The sequence below is a fragment of the Malania oleifera genome, chromosome 5, assembly GCF_029873635.1.
Source record: "Malania oleifera isolate guangnan ecotype guangnan chromosome 5, ASM2987363v1, whole genome shotgun sequence".
NCBI lineage: Eukaryota > Viridiplantae > Streptophyta > Magnoliopsida > Santalales > Ximeniaceae > Malania > Malania oleifera.
In genome coordinates, this window is record NC_080421.1 from 4,815,423 (window position 1) to 4,832,401 (window position 16,979).

Here is a 16,979-nt window from a genome sequence, read left to right on the forward strand (position 1 = left end):
CCATGGAGGGAAGCATGGCGTGGAGAATATCCTCAGAGCAGTCATGAGTTACAGACGCGCATGTATTGGTTACCGAGGACACTCATGTGCTAGATGATGAAATGGAAAAAAAAAAAAAAAAAAAGTGAGTTTAATAATATAAATAAATAAGGCGAAGTAAAACTCTCCGCCAGAGGGCTTACTGAGTAAGGTGAGTGCCCTGATAAGTATCAATTGTAACCGTACCCGCGTTAATTGGGTAGGGTTACAAACAATATCAGAGCAGAGGGGAGCTACATGTATGGGCGTGTAACCTCCCCTATCCTCGGGAACCTTCGCTGATAAACATGGGTTGCCTGTAAATGAATTTGGAAATGGAATTAAAACTTATAAAAACTTGTGTTTTATATCTATATGAGTATGAACACAATGATATATTTTCTCAAAGTAAATAAACACTTCAAATGAGTATTTTATGATATAACTAAACTCGTATTGCCATACACTGTAAATAATTTATTTCGTCTTATTGAGATGTGTCTCACCCAAATATCTAATTATTTTAGGGAACTGTGACAGACTAGGAGATAGAGCTCCGAGATAGAGGGGAGCTAATACCCCGATAGACAAGGTGAGTGTTTTGACCTAGAGATGTATGATTCCCCTAGAGTTTTTGGTTGATTTTTTTTTGGGAATGTGTTAGATATATATATATATCTATGGATGGTTAGAACTCTGGTTATTTGTATTCTGAATGGTATATAAATATTGACTTCCGCTGTTAGGGCTGTTTGTTTGATTATTTACCCAGCACCCACTTCGAGTTGGGTTATGTTTAAATGGTATCAGAGTTTTTGATGTGGCCGATGTTTGATTTATATTTATTATTTATTGGAGGAAAAAAAAAAGGTATGAAAATCGAGGCATCACAAAGACAACATTCACCAATATATCTATATAACTATACCCTAACTGTTCCAAATTTTAGAGCATGTATGATGCCACGATCCTCTTCCCATTCCATGAACAGGAACATTGTTGTGCAACAATCACCGCTTTGATACCAATCATCGGTGCCGAGGGTGCGCAGCGGAAGACCTCACGCGAACTCTCACGAAACAATCAATAGAACAAGCAAGCAAGCACCTGATGATGAACTATACTAAAAGGCAATCACTCAACAATAAGAATCAATGAAAACAATAACCAAAAGCACAAGAATTTACGTGGTTTGGCAATTTGTCTATGTCCACGGGAGCAGTGGCTATTTTTCACTATCACAATGAAGCTTACAAAGCCCCAATCAAACTAGGGTTACATAATAATGATTATATACTAATCTAATGCATACAAAAGACCTCTAGTATTTCTAAAACACTTCTATAGCGATCCCCCGGAGGAAATTCCTCCAAAAACTCTCAATCTACTGATCTCCGATTTGAAAATCCGTGACATTTGTGAGTGAAACCATCGACGGTTTAGGCCAAACTGTCAACAGTTTGAAGCCGAGAAGAACACCCTATAGCGCTACCTGAAACCGTCGACAGTTACACCCAAACCGTCGACGGTTTGCCCTCAAACCTGCCATCGTTCTCTCTTTGTTCCTCGCTTCACGATGCTTTCCCCCGGTACATGTGTTCCACTCAAAATATGAGCCACATCCCCAACAATCTCCACCTTGGCAAATATTCACCACCTAGGACAAATATGAAAGCATAACCCCGCTGCTCCACCCGGGCCAGTAGATTGGGACCACCTCCTGTTTAACACCTGGAGACATAAACCAATTCCAAGAGATGCTTGAACTTGTCCGTGGTAACAGGAACTCCACCTAGCTACACACCCAACTTGTTGAACGATCCTTTAAACGACAAAGCTACCTTGGCAGCCTCAGCCATTGCCAAGAACTCCGATCCAGTTGTAACAAGTGCAACCTGAGATTGTACCTTGGACCTTCCAACAATTAGGTCTTCCCACAATATACCCCTTTGTAGGCCTCCTGTCTTCCAAGTCCCCTGTGTGGTCTGTATCTGCGAACCTCACGATCAATGGATCACTCTATTGCCAGCCGAAGTACCCCACTGCACTGGCATAGGAAATCTTTGACACGTCCCGAACATCACCTTCCGTCCTTGAGTACTAAACGGTAGACTATTTACTTTGATTCGTCATTGGTGTACCGGTAACCGGTTTAACATTAACTATGCTAAACCTCTCCAACACTTGATCCACAAAATTACCCTGAGGTAACCACATTCTCCCTGTAGTTTTGTCCACACAGCCACCCCTGAGATAATCCCAATCTCCCTGAAGCTTTCTTCCTTGCGAATCTCCAACCCAAGAATCCTCTTGGCAGCACTCAAAACCTTCATGTCAACTTCATTTCTTAACAGAGTCTTTGACTGCTTTACCTCAGTCGGAACCTTCCCAGCAATTAGCATGTTACTCAAATAAAATAACAGAATAATTGCCCATTTGCATCCTATCCCTCTTTGGGAGCTTCACCAACCCCCACGTCTGATTCTTATATAGTTACTCCATCTCTTCCACCATGTCACTTATCCACCTACTCTTCTCTTGGTCGTGCTCTGCCTCTTGAAAGGTAGTAGGATCCTTTCTAGTAGTAATAGTTGCGTAAGACATTAGATCATAAAATTTATACTTGGGCGGTGGCCTAATAGTGCCTCTGAGCCCATTGTGATCCTGCTAGTCTCCCGAGCTTGAACTCCCTGCATTATGACCAATGTCATCTCTGCCCTGAGTCTATAACTCCACTTGCATCACAATCTCTTTTCTGCTCCAGTTTATCTTGCGATACTGCAAGTCTCCTGAGTTAGAATTTCTTGCACTTCTGCCCTGAACCTCCAACTCCCCGTGCACAACATGCTCGTTGCTTCTATAGCTTTTTGGCACCCGTTTCTCTTCATCTACCTGAGTATGCTATCTCATGGTTTTAACACCTAAAATCATGTCTCCACCAATCGCCATCTTGTTTGCCATTGGATCACCCAACTTGAACTCATCTTTCTTATATTTTTGAAAGATGTACCGTCTAGACGTCACACCAAGCCTAGATCCCACCTCACTAGAAACATGTATGGTTGGACTTCCAAACACTCTCAAACCAGAGAAGTCTGCCGCATAATCTATCCAAGCCTCTCCTGCAACTCTCTCGTCTAATGATACCTTTGGCGATTGATTAACCGAGAAACACGCCATACTCGCTGATTTTACCGAGAAGTTCCTTGCAAGCCCTGCATACACCATGCCATGCTCGCAAAACTCCTTGAATGATAGTGTACTCAGCTCCAATATCTGACCTGAGGAACTCTCTCCCGGTCTGGTACTCCACCTCAGCCACAAGTTATACTTGACAAACATCTCTAACTTGTGCCGCATGAGATACCCCCACACCTTTCGTGATAACCTCACGAAGTACCCATGTCCAACCCGTGATGCTACCCTCACCGGTCCCCAAACATCCATAACAATGTAGTTAAGAATACCATTCGTTTTTTGTGTGGTTGGTTTACACAAAATAGTATTATCTGACTCAGAACTCTCAGCTGCAGCTCCACCTACAACTATGTTAGCCAGCAGTTCATAGAGATTCCCTGCTATCCTCTGTCCCTTTATCGCCATTAAGACGCCTTCACACACCTTCATTGTCCCGCCTTTAGACTTGTAACTATACCAGTTACAATCCAAAGTGCCCAATGATATCACATTCTTCCGTAGATCAGGCACATGCCTTACCCCACATAACGTCCTTACCACACCATCATACATCTTGATCCATATATTCTCCATTCCGACAACTTTGTAGACCGCATCGTTTCCCATCAGAACAGAACCAAAACTCACCAATCTGTAAGTGGTGAACCAGGCTTTGTTGGGCGTCATGTGAAAAGAACATCTCGAGTCTAGGATCCAAGAATCTGTGAGGCGTTTTGAACTTGATGAAACAGAAAGCATCTCACAATCATTGCTCTCCGAGTCTCCTTCCACTACATTAGCAGATTTTGACGAACCCTCTTGAGTTTTTGCCTTTCACTTCTCCCACTCTAAACACTTCGATTTTATGTACCCTAATTTCCCGCACTTAAAATAGCGAACGTCATTCCTCCTCCTGGACTGCGATTGAGTTTTATTTCCACTCGATCCGCTCCAGGACTTGCCTTTCCCACGATCCTCATTACCCTTCGCCATGAGCCTTTCACCATGTGAACCCTCATCACTGGTCTTCTTTCTCTGATGGAACCCCAGCAATGCACTCGTGATATCCTCCAACTCCAGGGTTTCTTTCCCCCAAATCAGCTTCGTAACCAGATTCTTGTATGTAGACAATGTAGGTAGGGAATTCAGCAGCATCAACGCTTTGTCCTCTTCCTCAAACTTCACATCAACTCGCCCTAGATTACTAATGATATGATTAAATGTGTTGATGTGCTGAGTCAAGTCCGAACCCTCTGCCATCTTAAGTCAATATAATTTTTGCTTAAGATACAACTTGTTCATCAATGACTTGGACATGTACTGGCGCTTCAGTTTCAGCCAAATCGTTGCCGACAATTCCTCATCCATGGCATGATACAACACGACATTGGCTAGACATAACCTGATAGTGGACACAGCTCTCGCTTTCAACTCCTTTCAACTTGTGTCGTCTGTGCCTTTCTGCTTCTTTCCGTATAAACCCTTCACCATCCGTTGCTGCACTAACAAGTCCTTCACCCTCCTCTGCCAAAGCCTAAAATTCCTCGTTCCATCGAACATACCAACCTCGAACCTCGCAAAAGAAATCTCAGCCATTGCGGACCAATAGCTCTGATACCAATTGTTGTGCAACAATCGGCACTCTGATATCAATTGTTGGTGTTGAGTGTGTGCAGTGGAAGACCTCACACGAACTCTCATGAAACAATCAATGGAACAAGCAAACAAGTACTCGATGATGAAGTATACTAAACAAGCAATCACTCAACAATGAGAATCAATGAAAGCAATAACCAAAAACATAAGAATTTACGTGGTTCGGAAATTTGCCTAAGTCCATAGGAGCAGTGGCTGTTTTTCACTATCACAATGAAGCTTACAAAGCCCTAATCAAACTAGGGTTACATAATAATGATTATATACTAATCTAATGCGTTCAGAAGACCTATAGTATATCTAAAACACTTATATAGCCATCCCTTGAAGGAAATTCCTCTAAAAACTCCTAATCTATTAATCTCCGATTCGAAAATCCATGACGTCCATGAGCGAAACTGTCGACAATTTAGGGCAAACCGTGGTTTGCCCTCAAACCTGCCATCCTTCTCTCTTTGTTCTCACTTCACAATGCTTTCCCTTGGTACATCTGTTGAACTAGAGCATAATTGAGTTGAATCAAGTTACCAGTGAGTTGAATTGGGGTTGTTTGCAAACTGGCTTCACTCACTTACCCTGCTCTCCATGATCAATATTACGATTGGCCTTCTGTCCACTAAATGAAAATTAATGACAACTATTTACCAACTTTTAACATCTAAGAAGTGTAAAATATTCTGATTACACATTGATCAACATTATAATAAATAGTGACATTCAGACTTCATAGCTTCTTTTTTTTTTTTTTGGATTGAAAAAGAAGCTATATTAAGTAAGGATATACAAGGAGGATAAGACATCCTGGAAACTGAAGCTAAACAGAAAAAAGAGAGAACAAAAAACAGAAAAAGGATTTGGCCCAAATCAAACTAGAATAGCCAAGCAATCATGCTGAATATCCAAAAAACTCACATTGCCAAAGTATCCTGACAAAAAAAGCCCTTATGAAGCTAAAGAAACTATCCGATACAAAATCAAATTGACAGCTGTCAATTTAAATGAAATTGATTGCTGATCTACTGTCCTAGTTGTCAATTTAATTCAGTATCTTGTTTTTTTGTCAAGGTTCTTTAAGGGGTGCAAACATTTTATTAAGTTCTTGTATTAAGAGGAACATTCAAGGGAACTCCAGGTGGACCAGTGCTAGCAGAGACACTAGGGCTGGATTTTTTTTCCCTTTTTTTTTTTTTAATGCAAATTGTGTACTGGCATAAATAAATACCGTCTTGTACACATGCATGTCTATTTGAGCAGACTAGATTAAGTGGAAGTCTTTAATTGCATCATTTTGTATTTCTACATTTATCTTTTGCATATTTGGTTATGTAGCAATTTCTGATTCTTCAGGGTCTTCAACGCCAATTCAGTGCTGCACACGTGTTGCAATCAGTGGAGTCCTTTTTCCTTACAGCTGGTGCATCCTGTAAATCCAATGCCATCTCATATACCGTTGATGTAAGTTACATCATTGTCATGATATTATACTGCCTGTTTTTCTTCAGTTTCATTTTTCTGTTCTCTTATGTGAACACAATCCAAATTTAACAGATTGCTGCATCAAAAGATCACTGTAATGCAATCCTGAAGAATGAGGTGCCCAGATATGATGAGGCTGTTAGTTGTGACCTCATGCAAGAGATTCCCAATGGCTCAAGCTGTTTGCACACTCCTTCAGATGAATTATGTTTCCGAATTTCGGTAAATTTGGCTCATTCCCTGGCTTGTAGACACCGCCCTCTTGGTAGAACTCACATCTTATTGTGATATATTATTTCCTAGGTCTTTCAGCAAACACCGGGCACCCTTCTGGTGAAAGGATCATTGCAGCACAGAGAAAGCCCAGTCCCAGGTTCTCCCTCATCTCTTAACTCAACTCGTAGAACTTTGAAATGGATCTCTGATGGCAAACTACAGTCCGTTGGAGAAGCCTTCCTTCTGATTTGTTTTATGCCTTTGCTTCATTTGCATATAACATTCAGGTTATTTCATTTTTATCATTTTTATTTAGTTTTGGGCTACCATATTTGCAGGGGCATTCTCATTGATATTTCAACAGCTAGAGGAGTTTCTGAAATCAAAATTTTGTAGAGAAAAGGCAACATAGACAATCCAGCAAATGTAAAATATGAAGAAACGTTTAAGAGTTGGCATCAATCATACATGTACTACCAAATTATGTACACTTATAAAAGTGGCAACTTGGCATTGCCTGTGTCATCACTTTATAATTAATTTGTGTACATGATCTTGTTTATGTAATGAAAGTCTTGTGTAAAAAGCTTTCATTATTGTCATTCTTCTTTGTTAGAAAGATGATTATACTGCATACGTCTAACTTTTTACCCCTAGATTTCTCCCATTGTCCTTGGTGCCCTAGCTTGAGTTTTAGTAGGTTGCCAAAGCACGCATTCATCCTCATTCAAGCTATTTTATACACGCCTCATTTTAAAAATTGAAAATTGGATATGCCATTCGTTTATAATTGATCTTATATTTATATCATATGTATACTTATTTTAAATATTTATGTACAATAAAATAAATAAAATTCATATATTATTAACAATACCATACATGCATGATGTACATAATTCTACATACATTTTCATTCAATATTTCTTTCAAAACCAAAAACCTATTCAAGCCCATCAAATGAAATGGTAATTAACTGGTTTTAGTTCGTCTTAGTGGTTTAGTTCCAATAGCCTACAGTTCTTTTTGTCATGTGTTTAAAGCATAAATTTCAGGTATAGGATTTAAATTTGTGTGGGTTGAGACAAACTATAAAATTATATGAAGTTTTGTCGAAATTTACATAAATTCAAATTCAAAGTTCCAAATTCTTGTTTTGAAAGCAATTCAAATTTAGATTTCAAGATTTATACTCGTAAACAGAGTCATTAGCAAATGAGTTGGGGTTTTTTTGTAGTTTTGTTTAGTTCATTCTCTTGCACCCAAAAACACAAAAGGTTATAAAATTTTGGGGAAAAAAAAAAAGAAGGAAAAATAGTAAGAAGCAAACTCATTTTTCATTCTATTTCCTATCCATATTAAATATTATTTTTTTGAAAAAAATTATTCTAAAGTAATTAAAATTAAGAAAAATTAAATATTAATGATGCGTAAAATTAAAATTTTATTATATATTTTCTTTTCTATCACACTTTCTCTAATAATCAAGGATGAAAAAGTAAATTTTTTCAAAATTTTCTTTTATAAAAATATTTTCTAAATTTCAAAGGACGTTAGATTAAGCCACTCTAATGTTCTAATCAGTGTTTTTTATTTTGAAATTATGATTGGTTCGTTGTTAGTTTTATATATATATATATATATATATATATATATATATATATATATATAAAAATGATTTTTGTCATGCTATTAGTCAATATCAGCAAAAAAGAAAGCGATTGCAAAGTGGGTGTAATGAAACGAAATTACGAGGAAATGAAACCCCCCACCCAACACGTTTCTCATTGTGAGGTTGGTTTGCCAGAGGAATTCGTTTACAAGCAATTAAGAGAATAATTTAAAAGTCATTATTGGCTTTAATTTGTGCATGCCAATGACCAATTAACATCCAACATGTTTCTCATTGTGAGGTTGGTTTGCCAGCGGAATTCGTTTTCAAACAATTAAGGGAATAATTTAAAAGTCATTATTGACTTTAATTTGTGCATATCAATGACCAATTAACAATTGTATCGTGTTGGGATGTTATGATTATGTTAGTGTATTTTAATATTATTATTATATTATTTGTGTATTATAATAATAATATTATTTTATCTTGGAAAAGAAAATGTACTCTAGATTGGGTTATAGTCATTTATTCATATATCTCATAAATGCATAAGATTAATTATATGAATGTATCTTGAATTTAGGTTGTGTCTACTTAATATATACATAACATATTTATTAAGTACATGAAGAATGAAATGTTATTTTGCGCCTACAAATAGACACTTGAAGAAGCATTAACACGACACATCAATCTTTTATTTTCATTCTCATCATATCATCTTTCTTTTAAGTCTAAAGAGTTTAACAAATAAAGAAAGGTGTTTTTTTTTTTTTTTTTTGTGGAACTTTGGACTCTTCCATTTGTGCGAAATTGGAGAGAATTATACGATTCAAATCGCGCTGTTTTATCATGGGGGAGACAAGTCTTGAGGAATTCTGATGTACCGGTTCGTGGGTTAAGCCAATAAATCGTAGAGGGTTTGAATCTCCTCAAAGAAACTGAGATATTCGTGCCTCAGCCTATTTGTGAATCGTGATTTTATTTTTTATTTTATTTGTATCTAAGTTTTATAATTTTATATTATTAGTTTTCTATCGTATTATTCTTTTTTAGTTGTTCATTTTTCTATTTGATTAATTCATTTAACATTAAATTACAATATTAATTTTCAAACATCTGACCTATTAATTAGGTAATTAATAATATTATTAAATTAATAGTAATTTTTGTTAAAAAAATATGAAGAAAATGCAACATGTATAATTAGTAGACTAATTACTAATTAATTGTATTAATCACTAATTAGACATATAAAATAGACACATAATACATGTTTACTAGTAATTGGCATTGTTTAGAATTTTAAATTTTGTTTTCCCGATGATGATTTTTGATATAATAAACTACTAACTCAAGCAATTGCAATATCTTCATTAATAATTTCAAATCTCGAATTTCAACTTCTATGCATTTGGACGAGACCCAATACAATTTTGATACCTCATACCCAAACATCTGAGGAAGTTGAAGCCAGAAGTATAGAAGAAACATATACGGATTCTTGCATAGCCACAAGACTGGTTCAAACCAAATCCTCCGTGTCATCCTCACACCAATATCTGATCAATTTACATTGCGCAACCCTTTGTACATTTTATTTCACAAGCAAAAATTATTGACTTCCAAACAAAAAACCACAACTGGTTCCATTAACAACAACCAGAGAAGAAGAAGAAGAAGAATCATCATTGACTTTAATGTGGAGAATTATGATTCACCCAACGAGGAGAAGAAGAAGAAGAAGAAGAAGAAGAAGAAGAAGAAGAAGAAGAAGAAAATTGAACAACCATAATGGTTCTCAGGCCTTCCCTTCAATCCGGGCATGCGTCAGCCCAACACATGCATCGACAAAATCCTCATCTATAAAGTCCGTCGAGAAGATCTGCAACCGATCAGCACACCCCCTGGAGAAGCATTGGGTTATAAATAGCCTAGAGTATCCATGGATTCTCCCCGTCACAGGCTTCACACACACAATCGGGTTATCTGCTTGCGGTGTGACGGTGTTCTCCACCCTGTAGAAGTATTTCCTCGACACAAGCGGTTGCTGCTCCCCTAAACTTTTCAGATTACTCTCGAACTTCGTCGATGGCAAATCTGTGTCGATCCAATTGTCCTTCAAATACCCAGCACTCCACAGAGGGCTCCCTGGCTTGGGCTGAGGTGACTTTCTCGGCTTCCAAACGCATATAATTCTCTTCGGCAGAAGTTCTGCAATTGTCTTCCCAAACACATGATCATCCTGGTGAATCAGAAACTCTCCGAGTTGCTCCACCAAGTACTTGTCAAACTCCGGCGGGTCTTGGTGTCCAAACTCAGTGCGGATCTCAAGAATTATAATCTCCGACTGCGTCTCTGATAAAAACTTCCTGATATCTTTGATGACAACGTCGATGCTGTATGTCAAGAGAATTCCATGGCAGATCCTGCGATCCTCCTGAACTCGGACATCGAGAACTCGGGCGCCTCTTACTAGCTGGTGGTAGATGGACAATGATTGGCATTGAGCAAATGGGCGACTGATGCATCTAATTCCAATCTTATTGGTAGCAGAATCATGAGTGCCAGGCCACACTATCTTATTCACATGAACCTTTTCTGGGTCAAGGCCGGCCATCCAATTTTTCCTGTCAGGAGGACGATAATCAAAACCAGGGAATTCACAGCCACAATTCTGACGAAGATCGCAAAGAGTTTTTGTCTCGGTCGAGACCGCCTTCCGCCTCTGCACCTGTTTAGAGACCTGGCCGCCCATGTTAAAACAAGAGAAGAAGAAAAGGAAGAAGAAGAAGAAGAAAAATTCTTAGCTCTTCCACCTCTCCCAGTTCCACCTCCTGTTCTTCTCCTTGCTTCTCTTCTTTTTCTTCTTCTTGTATCTGGTGCAGGGAAAGATTTGGTTTTGGGTTTTAATATATGGCATTTTAATGTCAAATGATTTAATTATGGGTTGGGCTACGCGGATCACAGGGAGAGGAGGCTCTAATTACCTTCTCAACATCTCTTAACATGGCATTTTGGGTGGGGATTGGACGACTTGTTTTGTCTTTGGATTGGTGGGCCGTCTTGATTTATTGGTGGGGAGTCATAATCGATGTTTCTAGTTAATAGGTCCAGCTGTATGGCTATCCAAATCTCCCTCCATTCTTTCTTTCTCTCTCTCTCTCTTTCTCTTTTTTTCTTCTTTTTGCCCTTTTGATTTTTGCTGTTTCCTCCTTGCTTTTTCTTTTTTTTTTTTTTTAATTTTTTATATGGGAAGGACTGGGGCAATTATGGCGCAGGCCCTTGCAGGGCCACGCAGTGGGCAAATACAATCACCCACATCACAAATTTGTAATGGTGATAGTGATCTAGGAATTGTTTAAGAAATATGTGGGTGTGAATGCGTGACACGTATCAATGTCTTTGTCAAAGTAAAGCAAAATAAATGGAAAAATACTATAACATATATGTTAACAAAACTTAAATGGGCAATATAGAACAAAAAAAAATTTAAAGGCCCATTTAGTTGTGAACAATAATATTTATTGTTCTAAAGGATTATTAAAAAAAAGTTAAAATTTTAATTTTACAACATTTGTATAAAAAATGAACAATAATAAAAAGTTAAATAAAAGACATTGATCTCCTCTGACTCCACCCGAAATTGCGTTATCGGAGCCGAACCTTCCCTGGGCTGGAGGATTCAAAATTCCTAAGAACCTCGGTCTAAAAAAGTTCACAAGTCTTACTTAAGATTTGATAAAATGACATTAAACTCTCTTTATATTTGACAAAAAGACAAACTCTTTGAGGAGTACAAGCGTCCACCTAAAAATAAAATGTTGGGACTATGAAATGTTTAAAATTTATCTATGAAAATTTAAAAATCTCAAAGAAAGTTTTTTTTGTTTTTACATCTCAGACGAGGTCAATATCTTTCACTCCAAAAAGTTTTAACACTATTTGCTTGTGACAAAAGTTTTTTTTTTTTGTTTTTTGATTTTTCAAATAGTTACAAAATTACCATATTACTTTCAAATTTTATAGATTTATATAAGAAAGTTAAAAAAATATTTTTTTTATTATTTTTCATATATTTTTAAATTTCTTACCATGAGTTTGGGAGCATGGAATTCAAATCGTCAGTTTGGATTTTATAGATCTAGACAAAATATAGCATAAAATATACACAAATACAAATCTAAACCCCAAAATTCTTGCTCCCAACATACTACCTTAGTATTTTTTTTATAAAATTGAAAAATCAATTATCTTTTTATAATTATTTTGAAACCTATAAATAAAAAATGAAACTCATGTTTAGCCCAACCAAACAAACCTTTATTTTCTACCTTTTTTTTTTTTTTTTTCTAATCTTGAAAAACTTAAAAATAGGCTGAAAATTTTACAATTCACAAAACAAAAAATAGAAAATGAAAATTGTTGGTATGCTAGCCCTTAGTTTTTATTTCATATTGTTAGATTTTTGTAATACTTCTTTGCATTTTTTTTTGCAAAATTATAATTCAAATAACATAACCATATATTTAATTTAAAATTTATTTGGGCTCCACATATTAAGGAGAGTCTCCTCTATTTCTTTTACACAAAAGGTCATGTTAGAGAAGAGGTGGCTTACGGAGGTGATGTCTAAAACACAATGGTACCAAAAAAAAGAAAAAAAAAAAACAAAAAAACCTTCCTCCAAGTCCGATCAACACTAAGTAGACTAATTAACTATCCAAAAACAGAAACACGTACCAACCAAACACACAAAATCAGCCATATAATCATAAAGAGAATACCAAGATTTACATGGAAAATTTTTCGATGTGAAAGAAAAAATCACGAGATCGAAGTCCACTTTCAATCTTCCACTATTTCAAATTAGTAGGTTATAATAGGTCTTACCTAATTAAAACTAGAGGCATACATCAACAACAATCATCAATAATAAAAAATTATTGGCATAGAAAAATAATACGAGTCATCACCATCAAGGTGGAATCAAACTTGAATGAGAAATGAAGATGTCCACAAAAAATAGAGGTTGTTGTCCAACCCACGAAACCAAAGTTACAAACCTAAAAATTACAATTAGATCAACTAGAATGAAGAAAGATGAGTCACGAATAACCTGTCAAAATTTCAATTCAATCGTATGAGAAATCACCACCCGATCATCAGGATCAAGTTAACTGCGTAGGCATCTTCAATACTGAATTTTCAACCATCAATTTTTTTCTCTCCCTCACTCTTTTTTAGCTGTCCCAAGGTTGCACGAAGCTATCTTTTTCCTATAGCAATAACTTCCTAAAAAAGTATTTATTTACTTCTCAAAAATGACCCTCCACCTTCCAAAGAAAGCTACGCTCAACTAATAAAGAATTAGTCCTCTTCAAGGCAGCAATTGAGATACCAAAGCACAAAGCTCTCATTTTCACTTGGACATAAATTCTACTTGGGCATTTTTCAATAAAATTATTTATACATGTAGGTCATCCTCCACATAGTAGGGAAACCCAACAGGTCAAAGATATGGTTACCGAAGTTACACATGCCAGCATTTGAGTAAAAGAAGACCGCCACTTGACATGTTGAGTTGGTAGTTCAGGACTAACCAAAATTTTGCCGCAGGTAAGGGCATTCCCATTGTGGTAGGGAGCCATATTTTGTCCGCCGCATGGAATAATTTCCAAGCGAAAAGAGATTCAGATATCAGGATCAGTTAACTTCCCAAAATCATGTTTGTCAAATGGAAACGAATTTGTGTACGGATGGATGCTGGAAATTGTTCCCATTGTGGTTTAAATAATGTGATCTAGGTCTACATGATCAATCAGGTCCTCCAAATCAATGGACCAGCATTATTTTCTTCTAATGGTTAATAAACATTGCATAGTAAACTTACCCAGTAATGTTCCATTGCAAGTTGTGGCCTCACACATATACTGCCTGCTTTGCGAAATCAAGAACCATCATCAAACTGCAACCTCTTCCTAAGTAGAGTTTAAAACAATTCAGCTCTTGCTTATAAATACATGGAAGTAGAGGGTATAAAGAGTCAAAATACATAATACATGGAAAAGGGTCATGACCTGCAGAAGAAATGAATCCACGGAGAATAATGTGAGCATATGAGGTTGGGGAGTGGAGAGCCGTGCGAAAACCAGAAGGGTCAGTTGAGGACGATTATACCTCATTCCTAAATCAGACAAAAGGGAAAAAAATTCAGTGCCCTGAAGGTTTATGGGATGTACTGCATGCATTGTGACGATAGGTTGCAATCTCAATCTGAACAGAAAAAGAAGGTGAAGAGCATACGAGACCTTTAAATAGCATGAGCTCAAACTTTCAGCTGATCGACTTTATCAGAGTTTTAATCTATTTATTTTGTCTTTTTAAGTTTAACAGTGCATAAAAACATGGAGTATCTGATAAGTTTAACTACAGAAACATTAAACACATAATTCATTTTCCATTTTCAATTTTCCAAAATAATTACAAAACACCACCTTGTCTTCTAGTTCCTAAAATTATAGGAAGTTGGAATACATATATTATTTTAATGTAGGAAAATTAAAAAACAAGGTGTTGCTTTTGTATTTCTTTGAAAACTAAAAAAGTATTCTCCACCATTGAATAGACCCTAAGGTTACCTTTGGTTCGTAAAAATGAAATAGGATGGGAATGGAATAGAAATTATTGAAGATATAATAATTTACAAAAAAGTCACTCATGTAAAAGTTAGTGCCACTCCATCCAACATGAAATAGGATAGGAATAGAAATTCTTGTAAAATTTGGGACTTATCTATTCCATGTAGTATGGATCAATGTTTTAAAAGGCGAAGACGTAAAGCAATGCCTTTTAACCCTTAAGAGGCAAGGTGTAATGCGTAAGCCTCAAGGCATTGGGGCGTAAGCCTTTTGAGAATTTATTTTTAAGATAAAAATATGTTAAATAAATTATATATGTTTAATATAAAGTAAAAATTAAGAAAATATAAAAAAGAAAAACTAGATGTACTTTGCAAAATACTGGTTGGCCATTCAAAAATTGCTAACTTGAATACATGACATAAATCATGACAAGAGATAGCTATATCATTACAAAGTTCAAACTATTTTCATGATGTGAGATACAACCCTCAGTTATTTTGGAGAGGTTGAGGTTCAAGAGTTTTAGAAAAGAAACTCATACTATGACATTCCTTTGATACAAACATGCAGTTAAAATTTTCTAACCAATTCTAACCTAAGAATCACACACTCAAAATGTGTAAGTCTCAACTAGAAAGGCGCAAAAGGCGTACTTTTTTGTAAAAATGCGTAAGCCTTTTTAAAATTTGGTATTTTAGATTGAGCCTAAAGGTATTTTAGGCATACCTTGCCTTGAGGCGAGCCTCGATTGAACCCTTTAAAACACTGTTATGGATTAATAAATTTTTTTGCATGGTTTTGCTTTATGATGATAACACATTTTACTTTTTAAGTTATTGTACAGCTCCATAATTCCTATTCCATTCCCACCTTATTGTATTCTGCGAACCAATATAATCTAAATTTCTCAATCTATTTCACTGAAGTACACAGTAATGCTGTTGCATGATATTTAAACGACATAGTTCAAAGTATAAATGGTGTAGTGAATTCTAATATCTGTTTTTATTCCTTGGGTTTTGGCTCATTTCACTGCACTGGATATGCTTAATAAATTTTCACAATTCGTAGATAGACTCTGCTGTCCACATGATGACTGGCAATCAACTTGTGGCTACATAATAAAGCCAAAAAAATAAAGTCAATCTAAAATCTAACATAAACCAAGAACACTAAAATATTAGACACCCTTGGTGTGATATATTTACCCAAAAGAATTTTACCAAATAACTAAATAACAGAACATTACTAAAATAAACACTTGATAAAGCATATATAATCGCATTCGTAAATCATGAAGCAACCATAAAGCATTTCCATAAGATTTCTGAACCTGAACAAGGTGAATAAAAACATTTTGCACAGAATACAACTACTTTAATTACCTGTCTGTTGCCTAACATACAATTTAGGAGGTTAAAAGGCTAATGCTATCCTCACGCTAGATGTACAGTGGTGAGCACTAAAGCTGACTGAACCCAGGTTGGGATGGCTCCCCGGCTAGATTGGGCTAGGTTGGCTTGGTCTGATTAATTTTGTACCTGCTTGCAACTTCCAATGATTAGCAGACGCCAGACACCATACCTGTTTGCAGTTTCCATTGAACAAAGACCAGATCTCTAGGCAGTTTCCACTGATCAAATGTACCTTGAATAGTATTTTTCACGAAACAAGACATTGACTCGAAACAACTTCCAAAATCAGGAAAAAGAAGAGCAAACCTTAACCTTACAATGTTGATGGTGATTATAATCACAAAATAACCAGACTAGTATAAAACAACAGATTTGAAAAGAATCAAGGCGTGGTGATTTCTCGTCCTAAATAAAACTGGGAACGGAGTTAAATGCTGTACAAGCACTATACATGCATGCATAACGCAAAAATTATAACTTCAATCTCCCATCCAGTTAAAGGAGATAACATATCTAGCTTGATCCAAACTCACGTTGAGAATGCTTGAACCAAGTCCACCATACCTTTTAAAACCTCAGTTCAACCTTGCCCATTTTGGGCTTGTTAAGGCCAGGGCTTCTAGTTCCAGCTTAATATGTTATCGTCTCCTGAAATATTTACATCCTCTATGCATAATCTACTTTAGAAAAGCGTAGCCTCTGTATTAACAAAAGCAACCAGTCGTAAAATAATAAAAACTCAAAATTTGGTGGAACAGTGAA

General features: G+C 36.3%; 2 protein-coding genes across 6 annotated transcripts in view; one reads left to right on the top strand and one right to left on the bottom strand.

The window, feature by feature from the left end:
- The window catches only part of LOC131156715 (uncharacterized), a 35,969-nt gene extending 28,824 nt beyond the window's left edge, over positions 1–7,145 (top strand). For 3 of the 5 annotated variants that reach the window (XM_058110602.1, XM_058110603.1, XM_058110606.1), the window contains 3 exons: positions 6,199–6,306; positions 6,400–6,549; positions 6,631–7,145. In XM_058110602.1, coding sequence (XP_057966585.1) covers positions 6,199–6,306; positions 6,400–6,549; positions 6,631–6,939 — 567 coding nt within the window. In that variant the 3' untranslated portion in view covers positions 6,940–7,145. The remainder of the gene's footprint in view (positions 1–6,198; positions 6,307–6,399; positions 6,550–6,630) is intronic. The other 2 variants (XM_058110604.1, XM_058110605.1) reach the window with 1 other exon arrangement.
- Positions 7,146–9,508: 2,363 nt separating this feature from the next.
- LOC131156716 (uncharacterized) lies at positions 9,509–11,196 on the bottom strand. The gene has a single exon (XM_058110607.1). The coding sequence runs from the start codon at positions 10,914–10,916 to the stop codon at positions 9,960–9,962; it is 957 nt and encodes a 318-aa protein (XP_057966590.1). The 5' UTR covers positions 10,917–11,196; the 3' UTR covers positions 9,509–9,959.
- Between the last annotated feature and the right edge of the window lie 5,783 nt (positions 11,197–16,979).

Bases quoted from the DNA above. Each gene is read 5' to 3' on its own strand.
- LOC131156716 (XM_058110607.1), bottom strand. From the start codon at position 10,916: ATGGGCGGCCAGGTCTCTAAACAGGTGCAGAGGCGGAAGGCGGTCTCG.